This window comes from Otolemur garnettii, unplaced genomic scaffold, assembly GCF_000181295.1.
Source record: "Otolemur garnettii isolate 467f Iridium unplaced genomic scaffold, OtoGar3 scaffold00123, whole genome shotgun sequence".
Classification (NCBI taxonomy): domain Eukaryota; kingdom Metazoa; phylum Chordata; class Mammalia; order Primates; family Galagidae; genus Otolemur; species Otolemur garnettii.
This window is the reverse complement of record NW_003852518.1, coordinates 2935801-2952083: the sequence shown is the minus strand read 5'-3', so window position 1 is coordinate 2952083 and position 16283 is coordinate 2935801. Positions and strand designations below refer to the sequence as shown.

Below are 16283 nucleotides of genomic sequence, written 5' to 3'. Positions count from 1 at the left end.
AAAAAAAAAAAAAAAAAAAGAAGAAGAAGAAGAAGAAGGAAAATCAATTCATTACAATGTCTTCCAGAAAACAGACATGGAGGGAACATTTCCTAATTAATTTTATGGGATCAAGATTACCATAACAGTGAAACCAGATAAAGACATTACAAGAAGGGAAAACCATAGACCAGTATCTCAAAGTATAATGTAAAAAATTTCAACAGAATATTATGAAGCTAAATTCAGCAATGCACTAAAAGAATTATATACCATTTCCAATAGGAATTTATTCCAGGTATTAAAACTGTGTTCAATACGTGAAAATCTAGAGGAAAAATTATCTGATCATATTAACATGCATAAAATTTAAAAAGTTGGCAAAACCTAATACCCATTCCTAAGGCTAACTCTCAGTAAACTAGGAATAGAAAATAACTTCTTCAACTTCATAAAAAACATGTATACGGTGGTGCCTGTGGCTCAAAGGAGTAGGGTGCTGGCCTCATATGCCAGAAGTGGTGGGTTCAAGTCCACCCCTGACCAAAAACTGCAAAAAACAAAACAAAAGAAAACTATAAAATCTATAATAAACCTGCAGCTACAATACGCCTACAAGAAATATCACACTGAGTGATAAGAAGCTACATTTCTTCTAAGATTGGGAATAAGACAAAGGTGTCCTCTTTCACCCTTCTTGTTCAGAATTCCACTTTCTGTTCTAAATACTTCAATAAGACATGAAAAGGAAATTAAAAAACATACAGATTGGGCAGAAAAAAATAAAACTGTTATTGTTTAAAGAAACTCCCAAAGAATTGTCCAGAGGACTCCCAGAACTAATAAATGATCACTTATATCCAGTTTTTAAGATTCAAAGTTAATACAGAAAAGTCATTCCATATATAACTGCAATGAATACTTAGAATTTTAAATTTAAAACACTATTTATATTAACACTCCATAAAACAAATTACTTTGATATAAATCTAACAAATTATTATACGATCTACATAAGGAAAACTACAAAATCCTAAAGAAACTCAAATACATTAAGATGTTTTTAATAGTTCTACCCAACTTTAGCTTTAGATCCAACTCAATCCAAGTCAAACTCTAATCATGTTACTTTGTGGATATTGACAAACTGATTTTCAACTTTAAATGGAAAAGCAAAAACCCTGTGTTCAGCAAAGCAGTGTGGGAAGAGGAATGGAGTCTAACAGCTCATCTTGCCTGACTTCAAGGTTTACCATAAGGCTACAGTGATTATTGATCCCAGAAATAGACCCACACAAATACAATTATCTGATCTGTGACAAAGGAACAAAGGCAGCTGAGAGAAGAAAGGGGCATCTTTTCACCAAGATGGTACAGAAACAAATGGTCACAAATAAGCAAAGCAGTGAGCTGGGCCCTTACTCAAACCTGTCTTAAAACTTAACTCAATATGGATCTGTGACCTAACTGTAAAAATATAAAAATTACAGGAGACAACAAAGGAGTAGGTGTGGGGAATGTGGATTTGTCAATGCCTTTTTAGAAACATCAAAAGCATGATCTATGAAAAAAAATGTCAGTAAATCTGAATTCCCTAAAGTAAACTTCTCTGCAAAGACACTGTTAAGATATCGAAAAGTCATTTCACAGAGTAGGAAAAAAATCTTTGCAGACCTATTTCTGATAAAAGATTTGTATCCAAAATATACAAAGAACCCTTAAAACTCAAAATAAGAAATGAACAACCCAGTTAAATGTGGGCAAGATCTCTGAACCTCACCAAAGAAAACAGACAGATGCCAAATATAGGAAAAGGTGCCCAGCATCATCTGTCATAGGGGAATTGCCAGTTAAAACGATAGGAAAATAAAATACAAAACACTGACGGCGCCAAATGCCAGCAAGGACGGGTAGTCATAGGAACCTCTCCTTTGCTGTTGGCTGGAACGCAAAACGGTACAAATACTTCAGAAGATGGTCTGGCAGATTCTTATAAACCTAAACACAATCTTCCCACAGTTGTTCTCCTAGGCATTTACCCAAGGAGTTGAAAACGTATGTTCCTATGCACAAAAATATTTGCACATGGATGTTTGCAGCAACTTTATTCATAATTGCCAAAATTTGAAGGCAACCAAGATGCCGTTCAACAGGTGGATGGAAAAATAAATTATAGTTCATGGTCACAATGGAATATTATTCAGTAATGAAAAGGGAAGAACTACCAAGCCAGGGAAAGACCCGGAGGAAACTGAAGTGCTTACTGCTCTGCGACTATACTGATAAAGAGTATTTCTAAGGCTGAAGAGACAGAAAATATAGTTTCCTACCGTATAGCAAAATCAGACTGAAATAAACTTTTGGCTACACTAAATTTAGGTGGGAAAGTTTGGAGAAGTGATTTTTATAAGATTTTGAAAGAAAAAACAAATTATAAAACTTAAAATTTTATAGAAAACTCGATTTTCTTTCATTGTTTACTTGTTTTCATGTACTTATAATGTGTCATAGATATTAAAAATAAGAATCCTTTTGTTACTGTGGATTGCTTTTTTTTTTGAGAAAAGCTAATATTCACTTCTTGTAGGAGTCATGATTTCTTGGCATACTTTTCTTTACATTATTCTCCATTTAGGAAATAGGAATTTTCCTTCCTGAAGTATTCTCAGAAACGTCTATGTTCACTACAATTTTATCTATGTAAAAATGCATAGGAACAAGTCAGTGATAAAATAGTCAAAATGTTAATCATATTTGAGTAGTTTTACAATTTCCTCAATGAATATGCATTAATGTTACAATTAGAAATAAAACATGAGTTTTAAAAATTATTTCAGTAGAGAAAGTCTTATATAATCTCATCCACCATCGCGTAGCTCAGCTGTCTTTAAAGGATTAACATTGTAATATTAATAGAAGAAATCACTGAAAGTTGGGATCAGGAATTCTCCTTTTTCCTTATTCTGTATGTTCAATGAGAGATTAGATATACTATAATTATTATGACAAAACTTTAGTTTTATAAAAGATCAGTAACTGAATGATAGTTAAGTCTGCTAATGAAAAACAAACTCTGTAAGATAATTAATTAAGATATTTATTCTGTGCTGAATGTATATGACTAGACCAGAGCATGGCGTCCAGAGGACCTAAAAGTGTGCTTTTGGTGGCAGGGTTGTAGTTTTGTTTTTGCATTCATGGAGACAGGGATTACATGTAAAATTATAAGTAAAATCATAAAATTTCATGCAAAATCTTAAAATCATAAGTTAGTACCTGAGACGCATTGCATATGTTGCTTTGGCCAGGAAAGGCAGGTCATCTTGAAGGCAGGGGTGGGAGGGAAGGCTTACAGTTATATGTGGGTTTAAAGATTCTATGATTTGTAATTGATTGAAGAAATGAAGCTTTGTCTGAAGGCCTGGAATGTTTTAAGTTAACAAAGTCTGTTAATCAAAGACAAGAAGTCTGTCAGTTAATCAGAGATGAGTCGTAGGACACACAGCCATGCTCACATGGTGTGTCCAGTAAACCCATGACCTGCAGGTGGGGTTTAACATTTGGCTCACTTGGCCTTGGGTTTATTAATGATTTTGTATTTTCATGATTCAAAGTATAACTCCGAAAGGGAGGAAGCAGGACAAGGTATGTCTGACCTCCTTTCTTCTCACAGCCTACAAATCAGCATTAAAATTGGTCAATGGATGAGCCATTCAACTGGCTAAGGGGTTGTGATTTTACGTTAGTTCACAAATCATTGATTTACTTGTTGTTCACATGAATTGTTTTTATTGGAAAATAATAAATATGATAACCACTCTTGAGCAAACATTATTTGCCAAATACCTGTTTTTCTTTAATGCTCAAAGCTGTTGCCGAGCTGCCCCATTTAATACCCAGGCCTCTGATGCTGGAGTCAAGCTTGTTCTACTTACGCACAGGTTGCTACTGTGGGGGAGCAGAAAGTTTTCCTTTACTTTCTTAAGTTCTCTGGTTAGAGTTGGATGTGAAAATGGCAAAGTACTTATTAATGAGAAAGCATGTTTAATTGAATTTGTACATATGCACAGCAGTTTCATAAAAAAAAAAAAAAAAGACTCAAAGAGCAGGCCAGATGGTGGAGGCTCATACACTATCTTAGGCTAAAGAAAAATTAAAAATGGCAGGGGAGCCAAATTATGGGAAGGTGAGGGGAGGAAATATATGGTGAATTAGGGTTGTATCATTATGCAAATAAAAGCCTCTATGTGACCAAAATTGTCTAGAGAAGTAACTCTCTCCTTACTATGGATACAACTTTACAAATAAAAATTTCCTTTATTAACAAGAATTTCTTTTTCAAAAGGGGAAATTCATATGCAATTTTTAGGCATTTAAAGGAAAACATATAGCTTTTCCTTTGCTGGTTCTCAATTGCCTCTTGCTCAAAGTAATCAATATGCTAAAGGCATATTTGGGGGAATATATCCTGAAATCCTTCACTTTTTATTAATTGAAACTATTCATGGAAAATGAATTAATTGCTTTAAACAAACTGCAGTGGACTTGATGAATCCAATTAAAGGATGGGTTGCTGCTTGTTTTGGAAGCTGCTGTTCTCAGCCTCACTGCTTCTCTTGCAGAGGGGAGCTGGACCTGTCTTCTGCGGGTGCGGCAGGCGTGCTCCTTGGCTACTGTCCACAGAAGGATGCCCTGGATGAGCTTCTGACGGGTTGGGAACATCTCCACTACTACTGCAGCTTACGTGGGATTCCGAAGCAGTACATCTCTCAAGTAAGTGTCCTTGGAGTTTTCCCAAAAAAGGGAACCACTGAGGAATGTTGGTGATCCCCAAGAAAGCTCTCTCCCCCTGTGAGAAGGAATGATAGTACCAGATAAACGTAACCTGAATAGTACTTTCCAATATGATTATATTGAAGGAAACAGTAAACTATGCCTGTCTCATTTATTTTCATATTATAATGTCTCGGTATAGAAAGTCACGTGGTAGGAGTTGAAGCATATAGAAAACATCATTTGTAACTTTGTGTAGCTTGTTCTTTTTATTTTTTCCCTCTCTAAATGCCTTTTACATTTACTGGACTATTACTATTCAGGAACAAATATCATTAGCTAAGTATTCCCAGGGCTCACGGGAATGGACGGAGCCTGTGGAATTTGGGAGTAGCTGGAATGCATGGCCTCCTGGTATGTGGGCTAAAGAGTCCTGCCTGTGGGTTTCTTTCTGGGTGGCCTTAGGACAAGAAACTGGTGGCAGCAACTGCAGGGCCTCCATCTCCATCACTGTCTGGGAGAGGAGAGGGTGGCAGGTGAACAGTGAGAGAACAAGAGACAGCTGCCACTTTTCTCGCAGGCAGTGGCCAGCCAAGCAGAGCAAGATAGCCTTGATTGACAGCTCCAAGGCTGTAGTGCCAGGAGCCGCTGGCATGGCTGTTGCTTAAGGCCCACTTTTACCTTTCCTGCATATGATTATCAAGAGTCTGTGAGGTGCTGGCTCCTTGAATTTCTGGATTCTGAACAAGGAGTAGAGATAAGTGTGATGCATTGAAATGAAATGTGATGCATTTGCAATTACTCTTCAAGAGATGGAACATCCTAGGACTCACAGGAGACAAAACTAATAGCCATTGCCTTCACTGGTCTGTGAAAACTCACTCTCTGTGCTGTTTTGTGGAATGCTTCAGCCTCCCTTTCTTAGTTATGCTCTGTAACTTCAAGTGAAACTAGAACAAAATCTCTCCATATCGTTGAAGGGTCCCTGGCCCCTTTATTCACCTCCCGTTTTAATAAAGCAAAGATAACTGACCACCCCACAGGAGACCGGCTCATCGTTGTTAAACAGCTATTGAAATCCGGGACTAAATGTTCGCTCAGTCTTTAATAGATAGATGTTCAACTCCGTTAGCTCCCCCTTGTTAGTTTTTGATTAAAGAGGAGGATGCTTGGCAAATGTGTTAAGCGGCCCCTTTGTTGTTCAGGGGAAAAGTGCCTATGAAAAGCTCTCCTTAATATCCCACGGCTTGGTGCTTCCTGTCATTCAGGGCAATTGCCTCCTGATACTCAGCTGTCTCCAGCCTTGTTTTTCTGAACCGCTCTACCAAGGCAAGTTATTTTAATGGTCGCCAATTAGGAACTGGCTTCATTTCTTTTATAAAACTGCAACTGATTCTGCAGACAGTACTGCTACTCTTGTTTCTAAGATGTCAGCACACTTTTCCATCTGTTCCCAAAGGACTTAGCGCCTTTTCTGGTACATTTATTCTCCTATAAATTTTGTGAATATTTAAAATATAGAATAGGCATATCTATTCTGAGGTGTTTATCACAAGGTTACCAGAAGAAATTATTATAAAATAAGAGAAAACAATTATTTTTGCTAATTTTTCAGTATTTGCTCTGTCAGGCACCATCTGAAGCAATTTACAGCAACCATACCAAGTCCATGTTCATTCCCCACTTTATACATGGGGAAACTTAGGCATGTAGAGATTAGGTAATTTATCCAAGTTCACATGGTTAGTATGTGGCAGGGTTTTGTTTTGAACCCAGATAAACAAGCTCAAGAGAACATGTTCCTGATTCACACACTGCTCTGACACTTAGAAATAAGATGGGATCAATTCCTCGTGCTATTTGTGGCTGCTATTTGTGGCTCAGTCTAGCTTTTTATGCCCTTGGGGTGTCTGGAGAAGCAGAAGCTCTGTAGGGTCATCACGTGACTCCTCCAAGCATGGACCTCCTCCTACTGATTGGACTTCCTTATACCTCTGAGAGGGAGGGAGACCTTCCTGTGCTTGCTGGAGGGGTACTGGGACATCCTCTTACTAATCAGCCTTCCTTATATCCTCTGAGAGGGAGGGAGACCTTCCTGTTCCTGCTGGAGGGGTCCTGGGACATCCTCTTACTGATCAGCCTTCCTCTCTCCTCTGTGGGGAAGGGAGACCCTCCTGTGCCTGCTGCAGGTCCTGCCCACTGAGCTTCATGTCCTCTCCCCAACACCTAGCCGAGCACTGTCTGCTCTCCAGGGCTCCCAGCCCACTCATGCTCCAGCTGGTTGGTCATTTCTCTCTATAGTCATGTCACCCCCCTACCCTCTAAAATTCAGAGTTACATGAGAAAAGATACCTCTCCACAGAGCCTGAGTTTAGGCTCTGCAGGGCACAGAGTGAGTCTCCATTTCCCCGCCGTCCATACTATACGGTTTTGTACAGGGCACATATTTGAGCCTGAATTCAGTTAACCTGGTGAAAAATTTGATATCAAGTTATGGCCAAATGAGGAGTTGAGGGCTACATAATCTGGCTTGCCACAGAAAACGTGTAAGAGAAACCAGTTGTAGTGGATAATTTCAGGTTAGTGTCAGGGAGGAAAACTGGTGAGTGCCACGTTTTGGTGTTCCCCGGTATACAAGAGTAGGGCTCACTGCATCTTATTTTTGCCAATACCTGCAAATCCCTCCGAGGAGAACCCTTGCTCTGACTTCCTTCCCGTCATCTCTCTGCGGACGTGACTCTGCGTTTTCCTTCTCCTCATCTTTTCTGTGGAGGTGACTCTGGTCTGTGAATTTTCTTCTATTCACAGTTTTCCTAGAAGTTTCAATAGAGGAAGAAGGTGGCCAGGAGGTCACTGTCATAGAGTGAGAAGAAAGGCATTTCTGTCTGAGATCCTTGGCTCCTTTTTCCTACTTAATTACCCATTTCGATCTTTAATCTCACCGAATTTTTTGGTGAACTTTTTTTTTTTTTTTTTGCAGTTTTTGGCTGGGACTGGGTTTGAACCTTCCACCTCCAGCATATAGGGCCAGCACCCTACTCCTTGAGCCACAGGCACTGCCTACAGAATTTTTTTTTTAATTTCAAATTAATATATGGGTACAAATGATTGGTTTACGTAGGTAGCATTTGTTAGGTAATGTCTAAGTTGCAGCTGAGACCTTCACCCAGAAGGTGGGCCGTGTACCTCCACATTGTGCCTGTTAGGTGACAACTGACCCAGCCACCTCCCAACACCCCCTCTCTCTCCTCCCCTCCCCCACTTGAATTTAATTGTGTTTTATTTTTCTTGTGTGGCATGTAGTTGTTCATTTACTAGTTTCAGAACAGTTGTGTACCTTGGATGCTGCTTTTCCATTCTTGTGACACTTTACTTGGGAGGATGTTCTCCAAAATCTATCCAGGTAAATACAAAAAAAAAGAATGTAAAGTCTCCCTCTTTCTTTATGACTGAATATTATTAGATGGTGTACATATACCATGGTTTATGCATTTGTGAGTTGATGAGCACTTGGTTCTTTGTGGGCAATTATGAACAGAGCTGTGATAAACATTCTAGCGCAGATGTGCTTACGGGAGAACGGCTTCTTTCTCTTCTGGGTAGATGCTGTAATGGGATTGCAGGGTCACATGGAAGGTCTACTTTCAGCTCTTTGAGGATTGTTCATACTACTTTCCAAGAGTGCTGTATTAGGTTTCCCTTCTCTCCACACCCATTCCAGCGTCTGCAGCGTGGAGACTTTGTCTCACAGGAAATGTCCACATGGCCATCCTATGTGCTGGAGGAAAAGCATTGGCTTTGGAACCCAACACATGACATGTGTGAATCTCAGAGCAATTTATTTTGGCTCCAGTAATATTTATAAAAGTCCTACTGTGTGCCAAGCATAATTAAGCAGTAGTGATATAAAAACAAATGAATCCTAATCTCCTGCCTTATTATAATACAACTTCTAGAGCTTTGTGGGTGAAAAATACCAGCCTGCATAGAGCCTCTAGGAACTTATGACATTTGGGGGTTTAGGCAGCGTTTGGCAGCCACATTGCAAAGGCCTTGTCTTTGCTGTTACTTTGACAGTGGTGCTGAGTGCAGAAAAGACTACAACAAAATACTTGTTATTAGGCTATTTTCAGTTTTGTGACAAGTTGACATTCACAAAGCATTAGATCAAACTGACACATTTATTCCTATATATACTGGAATCTTTCCTATAGTTAACCAATCCAAAATTTGCTAGCTAAAACATTTAACCTTTGGTGAAGTTGGGAAAACATGACATATGTTTTCTGATTTTATAAAAATATGCAATAATAGTTTGGCAAGTTTATTCTAAACTTCTCTTATCATTCTGAAGTCATTTATACAGAACCAGATTGTATATATGATTACATTTTATATCATTTGTCTGTCAGATTTCATTTATGTATTGCTAATTTTAAATAAAATAAATTTTAAATAAAAAAATAATTTTTTTCTAATACATATACATACAGACATATTTTCATTCTTTTCTGTAATTTTTTATGAATGCAAAAAATAAACAAAAATATTATTTTTCTAATTTGCCCCTTTTATCATCCTCACTCCTATTAAAGCAGGTTCTTGAATAATGTTACATAGTTTGATAGAGTTTCATTATAATGATGATGTGAAAAACAAAATCAATTCCCCTGAACTGTCTGTGTAGACTTTATGCTCTCTCCCCCCTGTTCTACCTGGGTTTTCCTTGGATACTTTGGTTCCCTCCCTATATCCCAAAGTTGTGCACATTAGTTAATCAGCATGTCTAAATTGTCCAGGTCTGAGAGAGAGAGAGAGCACACTCTCTGCCATGAGATTCTGTACTGTTCAGCGTGGGGTTCTGCCTCCTGCCCTGAGTCATCAGGATAGCTACTGGCCATCCATGTCCCTGAATTGGAATAATTGGACAAATAATTATCTTGTTTTTATTAATCTGTCTTAAATGTGTATACAACTCACATTTATTTCAGTGTTTAACATTAAAAGTGTTTTGGTTCTTATTTAGGAATATGATGATGTTTCTGTGACCAGAAATAGCCCTAGGAACTCTTATTTACATCATTTAGCCTATGATAAAATTGATTTCATTATTCAGGATGTTCATAAAGTTCATGTGCCCGTACAAAATTACAGACATTTTAAAATTGTACACGAACTTTATGGACACCCTGTACATCAATTTGTTTGAAGTTGTGGTTTCCAAGAACCTATTGGCAATGTTAAGTAAGGACTTATTATATTTGCTTTTTCTAAGACATAAAGCTTCCCAACAGTGTCTACTGTGTTTTTAAGTTCCTTCTTTTCTATGGGGACTGTGCATTCTCTCCCAGGAACCTTTCCTGATTCCCTTCCCTCATCTCTCTTGGGACTCTTCAGGAACTGGTCTTATACTTCTTAGTCATGCCACTCTTGGGAAGTCAGGATGAATCTACATTGCTATTTCTATTGTATCTTTAATTCCTCAATGCCAGACATCATATGTCTATATTTACTTGTCACTTCCATTAATATTTGTGTGTTTGCTTATTTTGAATATTGAATTGTATTTGGATATTTTTATTTATTTAAATGACGTTTGTTTTTCATTTTATATTGATTGAAATAACTGGACTGGCTTGGTGCCTGTAGCTCAGAGGCGAGGGTGCTGGCCACATACACTAAGGCTGGCGAGTTTGAACCCAGTCTGGGCCTGCCAAATAGCAATGACAATTGCAACAAAAATATAGCCAGGTGTGGTGAGCACCTGTCGTCTCAGCTACTTGGGAGGCTGATGCAAGAGAACTGCTTAAGCCTAAGAGTTTGAGGTTGCTGTGAGCTGTGATGCCACAGCACTATACCAAGTGCGACACAGTGAGACTCCATTTCAAAAAAAAAAGAAAGAAATAATTGGACTGAATGGAGCCAGTAAAAAGGATGATTCATAGTAAACAATCTGGGAGGATCACATTGCTGTTTTCAGTAAGGACAAACTACTGGCCTTGAGCTGATTTTCTTTGGCAGATGGCCAGAGATTTAAAATTTCAGTTTCATGAAACTGCATTTCCTTGAATTATGCTATTTGGCCACAAGAACTGTTCTTGAGCCTCTTAATTCATTTCTAATGTGTTTTGAGGCTATACAAATAAAGTGATAGCGACATTTCTATTGAGAGTCTTTGTTGGGCAGCATAATTATTATCAGTATTTTTAAAGGTTTTTAAAATCTTACTATCATTACTGTCATTATCATTCTAATCCCAACTTTCATATACTTATCAAAAAATATGCATTAAGGCTAGGCGCCTATAGCTCACCCAGCTAAGGCGCCAGCCATGTACACCTAAGGTGGCAGGTTCGAATCCCCAGCCTGGACCTGCCAAACAACAATGACGGCTGCAACCAAAAAATAGCCGGGCGTTGTGGCGGGCGCCTGTGGTCCCAGCTACTTGGGAGGCTGAGGCAGGAGACTCGCTTGAGCCCAGGAGTTGGAGGTTGCTGTGAGCTGTAATGCCACGGCACTCTACCCAGGGGGACAGCTTGAGGCTCTGTCTCAAAAAAAAAAAAAAAACATGCATTAATTTATACTGTTTTATTCAGTTATTTAGGAAACACAATTATGAACCCATCTACATAACCCTATCATCTTGTCAGTTGACTGTTTGATATTATCTAAAATAATGTATCTATATTAATACATCTGTGTTCACAAGACTTAAATAAAACTGCAGTGTTTTTAAATTATGTGGAGTTGGGAACAAAGAAGTTGCTTAATTTGGGCCCTAAGAGGAACCAGTTCAGCACAGGAGACAGAGCTGGAAACAGGAATTGTGGTGCGGTACAAATGCACTGGGACGTACTCAGTAAAAGTGTTCTGTAGGCTCACAACACACAGAGTGGTGACAGTTATTTCCTCTGAGGAGAGATATGGGAATAGGCTAAGCCTTCACAGGTGTGTGAAAAGCTGGCTGGTTGAAAGGTTGTGAAGAATAAAGTTGCCATGAGCTCCAGGCCCCTGGAAAAAGCCAAAATTCCTCTGTGACTGAGTGGGTGGGTTTGGTGAATGCAGCCACTATCCCCAGGGTTTGATATAATGGTTTCTGGCAATTGTGAATAAGAAACATTTCCCCATTGCCTCTCCCACCACTAGTTTATAAACCAAACTCTGAGTGTACAAACTCTGACGGTGGCTCCCCACCATCCTGGGGCAGTTTCTTTCCTTGTGTAAATATTGAACATAACTCTCCTTCAGGTAATTCTTCCCCTGTGAGGTTTCCACACTGCCCTCTTCTGGTTTCATTCCCATTCAGTTTTCTCAGTCTTCTCTTTGGCTCACCGTCCTTTGCCCTTCTGGATATTCACCTGCGTCCAGCCTGGAGTCTTTCTGTCTTTCCTCCTTCCTTCCCTGAGCTCCTGACCCTCCCTGAGACATCTCCAGGCACAGAAAAAACTTCCACCTGTAGGTCTTAGGAGACGCACTTGACTGTGGATGGGAAAGGTGGGCAGGGACAGTGGGAGGACGGTGCAGGAATCAGGGCTGAGCCCCTGGGGTCTCCCTGGCGCTCTGATGAGTGGCAATGGGCAGTGAGACAGTTGCTCTCTTCCAGGTTTCTGGAGACCTCGTGAGGCGCTTACACCTCGAAGCCCATGCCAATAAACCTGTGGCCACCTACAGTGGGGGAACCAGGCGGAAACTCTCTACAGCCCTGGCCCTGGTGGGGAAACCTGACATTCTTTTATTGGTGAGTAGTATAAATATCAGTAACATGCAATGTCTTGGAATGAGATACATACTGAATATGGATTTTAAAACTCGTTTCGCCTATCAGACCTTATAGGAATTGACTTCAGAACTTACCACACTGCACTATGAACTAATGAAGAACTGCTTTACCCTAAGTCAGTACTTCCAAAATAGAATGTAAATATCATTGGAATTTTACAGAAAGAAAATATTTGTATTTTGACAGATTCACTTATATTTTTCAAGTTGGAAATTAAGTAAAAATTTAACATTACACCAGTATTTAAAAATAATCATAGAATTAACCTGTAATTCCTCTGGCACATTGGTCTCAAGTTTTCTTCTGTTTGCAGCTAATGTTTGTTATTGCAGTAGTGGCACCAGTTGCAGTGAATTCTGAAGCTGGATGTTGGGGGTGAGGATGGACATGAAATGGAAAGTAGGGAAGAGATCCCAGCAAGAGGCTGGAGCAGGTATAATGGCTCTGAGACAAGGCGGTCTGCAGACCACCAGGGACTGCACTTAACTCAGTTTGGCTGGATTACAGCATTGACTGGAAGTGACAGTTGTCAAGAAATAGAGACAATTGTTTTGCATTTAAAAAATACCTACATCTATAAATACTGCCATTCAAACAATAAATAAAGGCCATTATTCTCTGCCATACATACACTGGATCCTACCAGTCTTCACAGGCCACTACCAGGGCTTCACATTGGGAGAAAGCCTAAGAGGCATCATAAAGTATGCGGAACAAGGCAGATTCTCCTTGTTTGTCTGTTCATCAAATGAAAACAGCCTTTCAGGGTGTGGGGAGAAAATAGGGAGCCGCGTCTGTGTTGGCAAATGGCTTCATCATTTGCTGGTTGTCTCTTGGAAACTCATCTGAAAGTTCTTTTTACTCACTGTAAGTTTGCTTCTGCAATGTCCTAAATTCATGCGCGGTTGCATACCTGCATATTCTAGAATCTATGCATTTTGCAATCTACATTTTCCTTTCAAGATGAGGCAGGATTGAGTGGAGGAGTTAATGAGACATGGGCGTTCATTGCCTTCTGCAGAATTTCACTACACCCAGCCTCCCACGGTGCAGCACCTCAGCTGACTAAAGGGGCCCGTGCTCGGGACGCAAAGCTGTGGCTCACTGCAGACCCTCACCTGTTCTTCCTTCATAAGCCCTTGCTTTCATCTCCTCTCGGATGCCCAGGACCGTGGCACAGCAGTCAAAATGAGGACTCTGAAGTCTGAATAACCAGGGTCATGTTTTGCCTCTGCAGTTTCCCAGAATGCAACGCTGCAGGTTCTGTTCGCTGCCCCTGTCTCTGAAAGTGGTCCTGAAAGCAGTGCCTGTCACATGGAGCCAGTGAGAGCAGTAAATAAAATCATCCATGTTAAGCACATAGCCCTGTGGCCAGCACATGACAAACCACGATAACCATTCGTGACTCTGACAATGGTGACTGTTAGAGCAGCAGACGAAAGAGGCACATGGTAGGTTTTTCATGGTTCTCCACAGAGACACTGGCAGTGACTCTCAGAGCAGACATCCAGGCAGGAGTCAGGAAAATGCACAATTACATACCCAACTCTGATACTGAACAATGCATGATCACACCTTCCGTTCACCTGTTTTTACTACTGGTATACATTCATCATTTGATTTCAGAAAAGACTAGGTATTTATTTTCCTGTTCTGTGCCTTTCCCTATCCCTCTGTTATTTTCCTTCTGTTTCTTTCTTTAGGGAAGTTTATGACCCTAGGTGCTTAAGAAATATGTGTTTAGAATTCCCTGACTGCAAAGGGCACAGAAATACATCAGGCAGCTTGGCAAGAGTTCTCTCAAAAGTGGTTCAAATAAGAAATGCTTTGGTGTTTATTGAAGGAGAAAGCTTCGGGTTCCAAGAAATATCAATTTATTTGATGTTTCTAAATAAATGAAGCCTTTTCTTGCTGTCATATGTCTTCCTAGGGGATATCATTCTGAAATTTTTGGGAGGTTGAAAATTCATTTTAAAAACATCAAGAGTGGTTTACTCAACCAGATCATGAAGGGGAAGGAACCTGATGCATTTTAGCATTATGTTCCCAAGTTTTATTGAGGTATAATTGACAAATAAAAATTGTATATATTTTTAAAATACAATATTTTTGATATACATAGTGAAATGATTACCATAATGAAGCTAATTCATGTATTAATAACTTCACATAATTACCTTTTTTTCCCTATATGTGGTAAGAACACTTATTATCTACCTTTTTAGGAAATTTCAAAAGTGTAATATTGCATTGTTATATATAGTAACAGTAGAGTTCTCTATTAGTCTGTTGTGCTGCTACAGCAGAGTGTCACAGTCTGGGTAATTTATATAGAACGCAAATTTACTCTGACAGTTTTGGAGTCTGGGAAGTGTAAGAACAGGACACTGGCAGGGTTAGGGGTCTGGTGATGTCCCATTTCCCCTTCCAAGATAATGTCTTAAACTCCATCTTCTAGAAGGGAGGGATGCTTTGTCCCTATAAGGCAGCAATTGGAAAGGCAAATAAGGGACAAAATCCCTTTGTCAGGCCCTCTTATGAGGGCACTTAATCCCATTCATAAGAGTAGAGGCCTCATGCCCCAATCTTCTGCCTCCTAATACTGTTGAATTGGAGATTAAGTTTCAACGTGAAATTTGGAGGGGACAAAACATTCAAACTATAGCAGTCCCTAGTTTGTATATTAGATCTCCAGAGTTTATTCATTCTGCATAATTGAAATTTTATATACTTTGACCAACATCTCTCCATCTCCCCAAACTGGGCCCTTGGTAAATACCTTTCTACTGTCTGTTTCTATGAGTTTGACCTTTTTGGATTTCACAAGATCAAAAAGTATTTATCTTTTCATGTCTGATTTGTTTCCCTTACCGTAATGTCCTCCAGGTTCATCATGCTGTTGAAAATGGCAAGATTTTCTTCTAAAAGGACAAATAATATTCTATAATATGTTTATTCATAAATACATACACTGTATATACACACATTTTCTTTACCCATTTGTCTGTTGAGGAATAAATAGGTGATTTATATATATTGGCTATTATGTGTAATGCTGCAATGAACATGGGAGTACAGATATAATTTCCAAATTGTGGTTTTATTTCCTTTGGATATAACTCAGAAATGGAATTTCTGGATCTCAATGTAGTAACATGTTTTAATTCTTAGAGGAGACTCCATACTGTTTTCCATAATGACTATACATCCCAGCAGTATACAAGTGTTCTCTTTTTTCTACATCCTTGCCAACACTGATCTTCTGTCCTTTTGATAATAGCCATTCCAACAAGTATAAAGCAATATCTCATTTTGGTTTTGATTTGCATTTATCTGATAATTAATAATGTTGATGTCTTATACCTGTTGATGATTTGAATTTCTTCTTTTAAGAAAAATCTATTCAAGTCCTTTGCTCATTTTAAAAATTGGGTTATTTGGGGATTTTTGCTATCTAGTTGTATGAATTCTTTATATATTTTAGATGAGACTCCTGTTGGATATACACATATGGTTCACAAGTATTTTCTCTCATTACATGATTTACCATTTTTGTTGATTTTTTTCTTTGCTGGAGAAACCCTCCAGATGTTTTTTCTTGCTCAGTATTGCTGTGGTCTCTTTTAGCCCTACAGATTTTAGAGTCTGATTTTTGTCCTATTTCTGTGAAAAATTTCAATAAAATTTTGATAGCAGTTGCACTGAATTTATAGAATCAGTGGGCAATGTGGACATCTTAAAAGCATTAATT

At 38.9% G+C, this 16283-nt stretch overlaps 1 protein-coding gene across 1 annotated transcript in view; it reads left to right on the top strand.

The window, feature by feature from the left end:
- ABCA13 (ATP binding cassette subfamily A member 13) overlaps positions 1–16283 on the top strand; it is a 557155-nt gene that overhangs the window by 488507 nt on the left and 52365 nt on the right. The window contains exons 56-57 of the mRNA XM_003797747.1: positions 4602–4752; positions 12356–12490. Of these exons, the coding sequence (XP_003797795.1) occupies positions 4602–4752; positions 12356–12490 (286 nt within the window). The remainder of the gene's footprint in view (positions 1–4601; positions 4753–12355; positions 12491–16283) is intronic.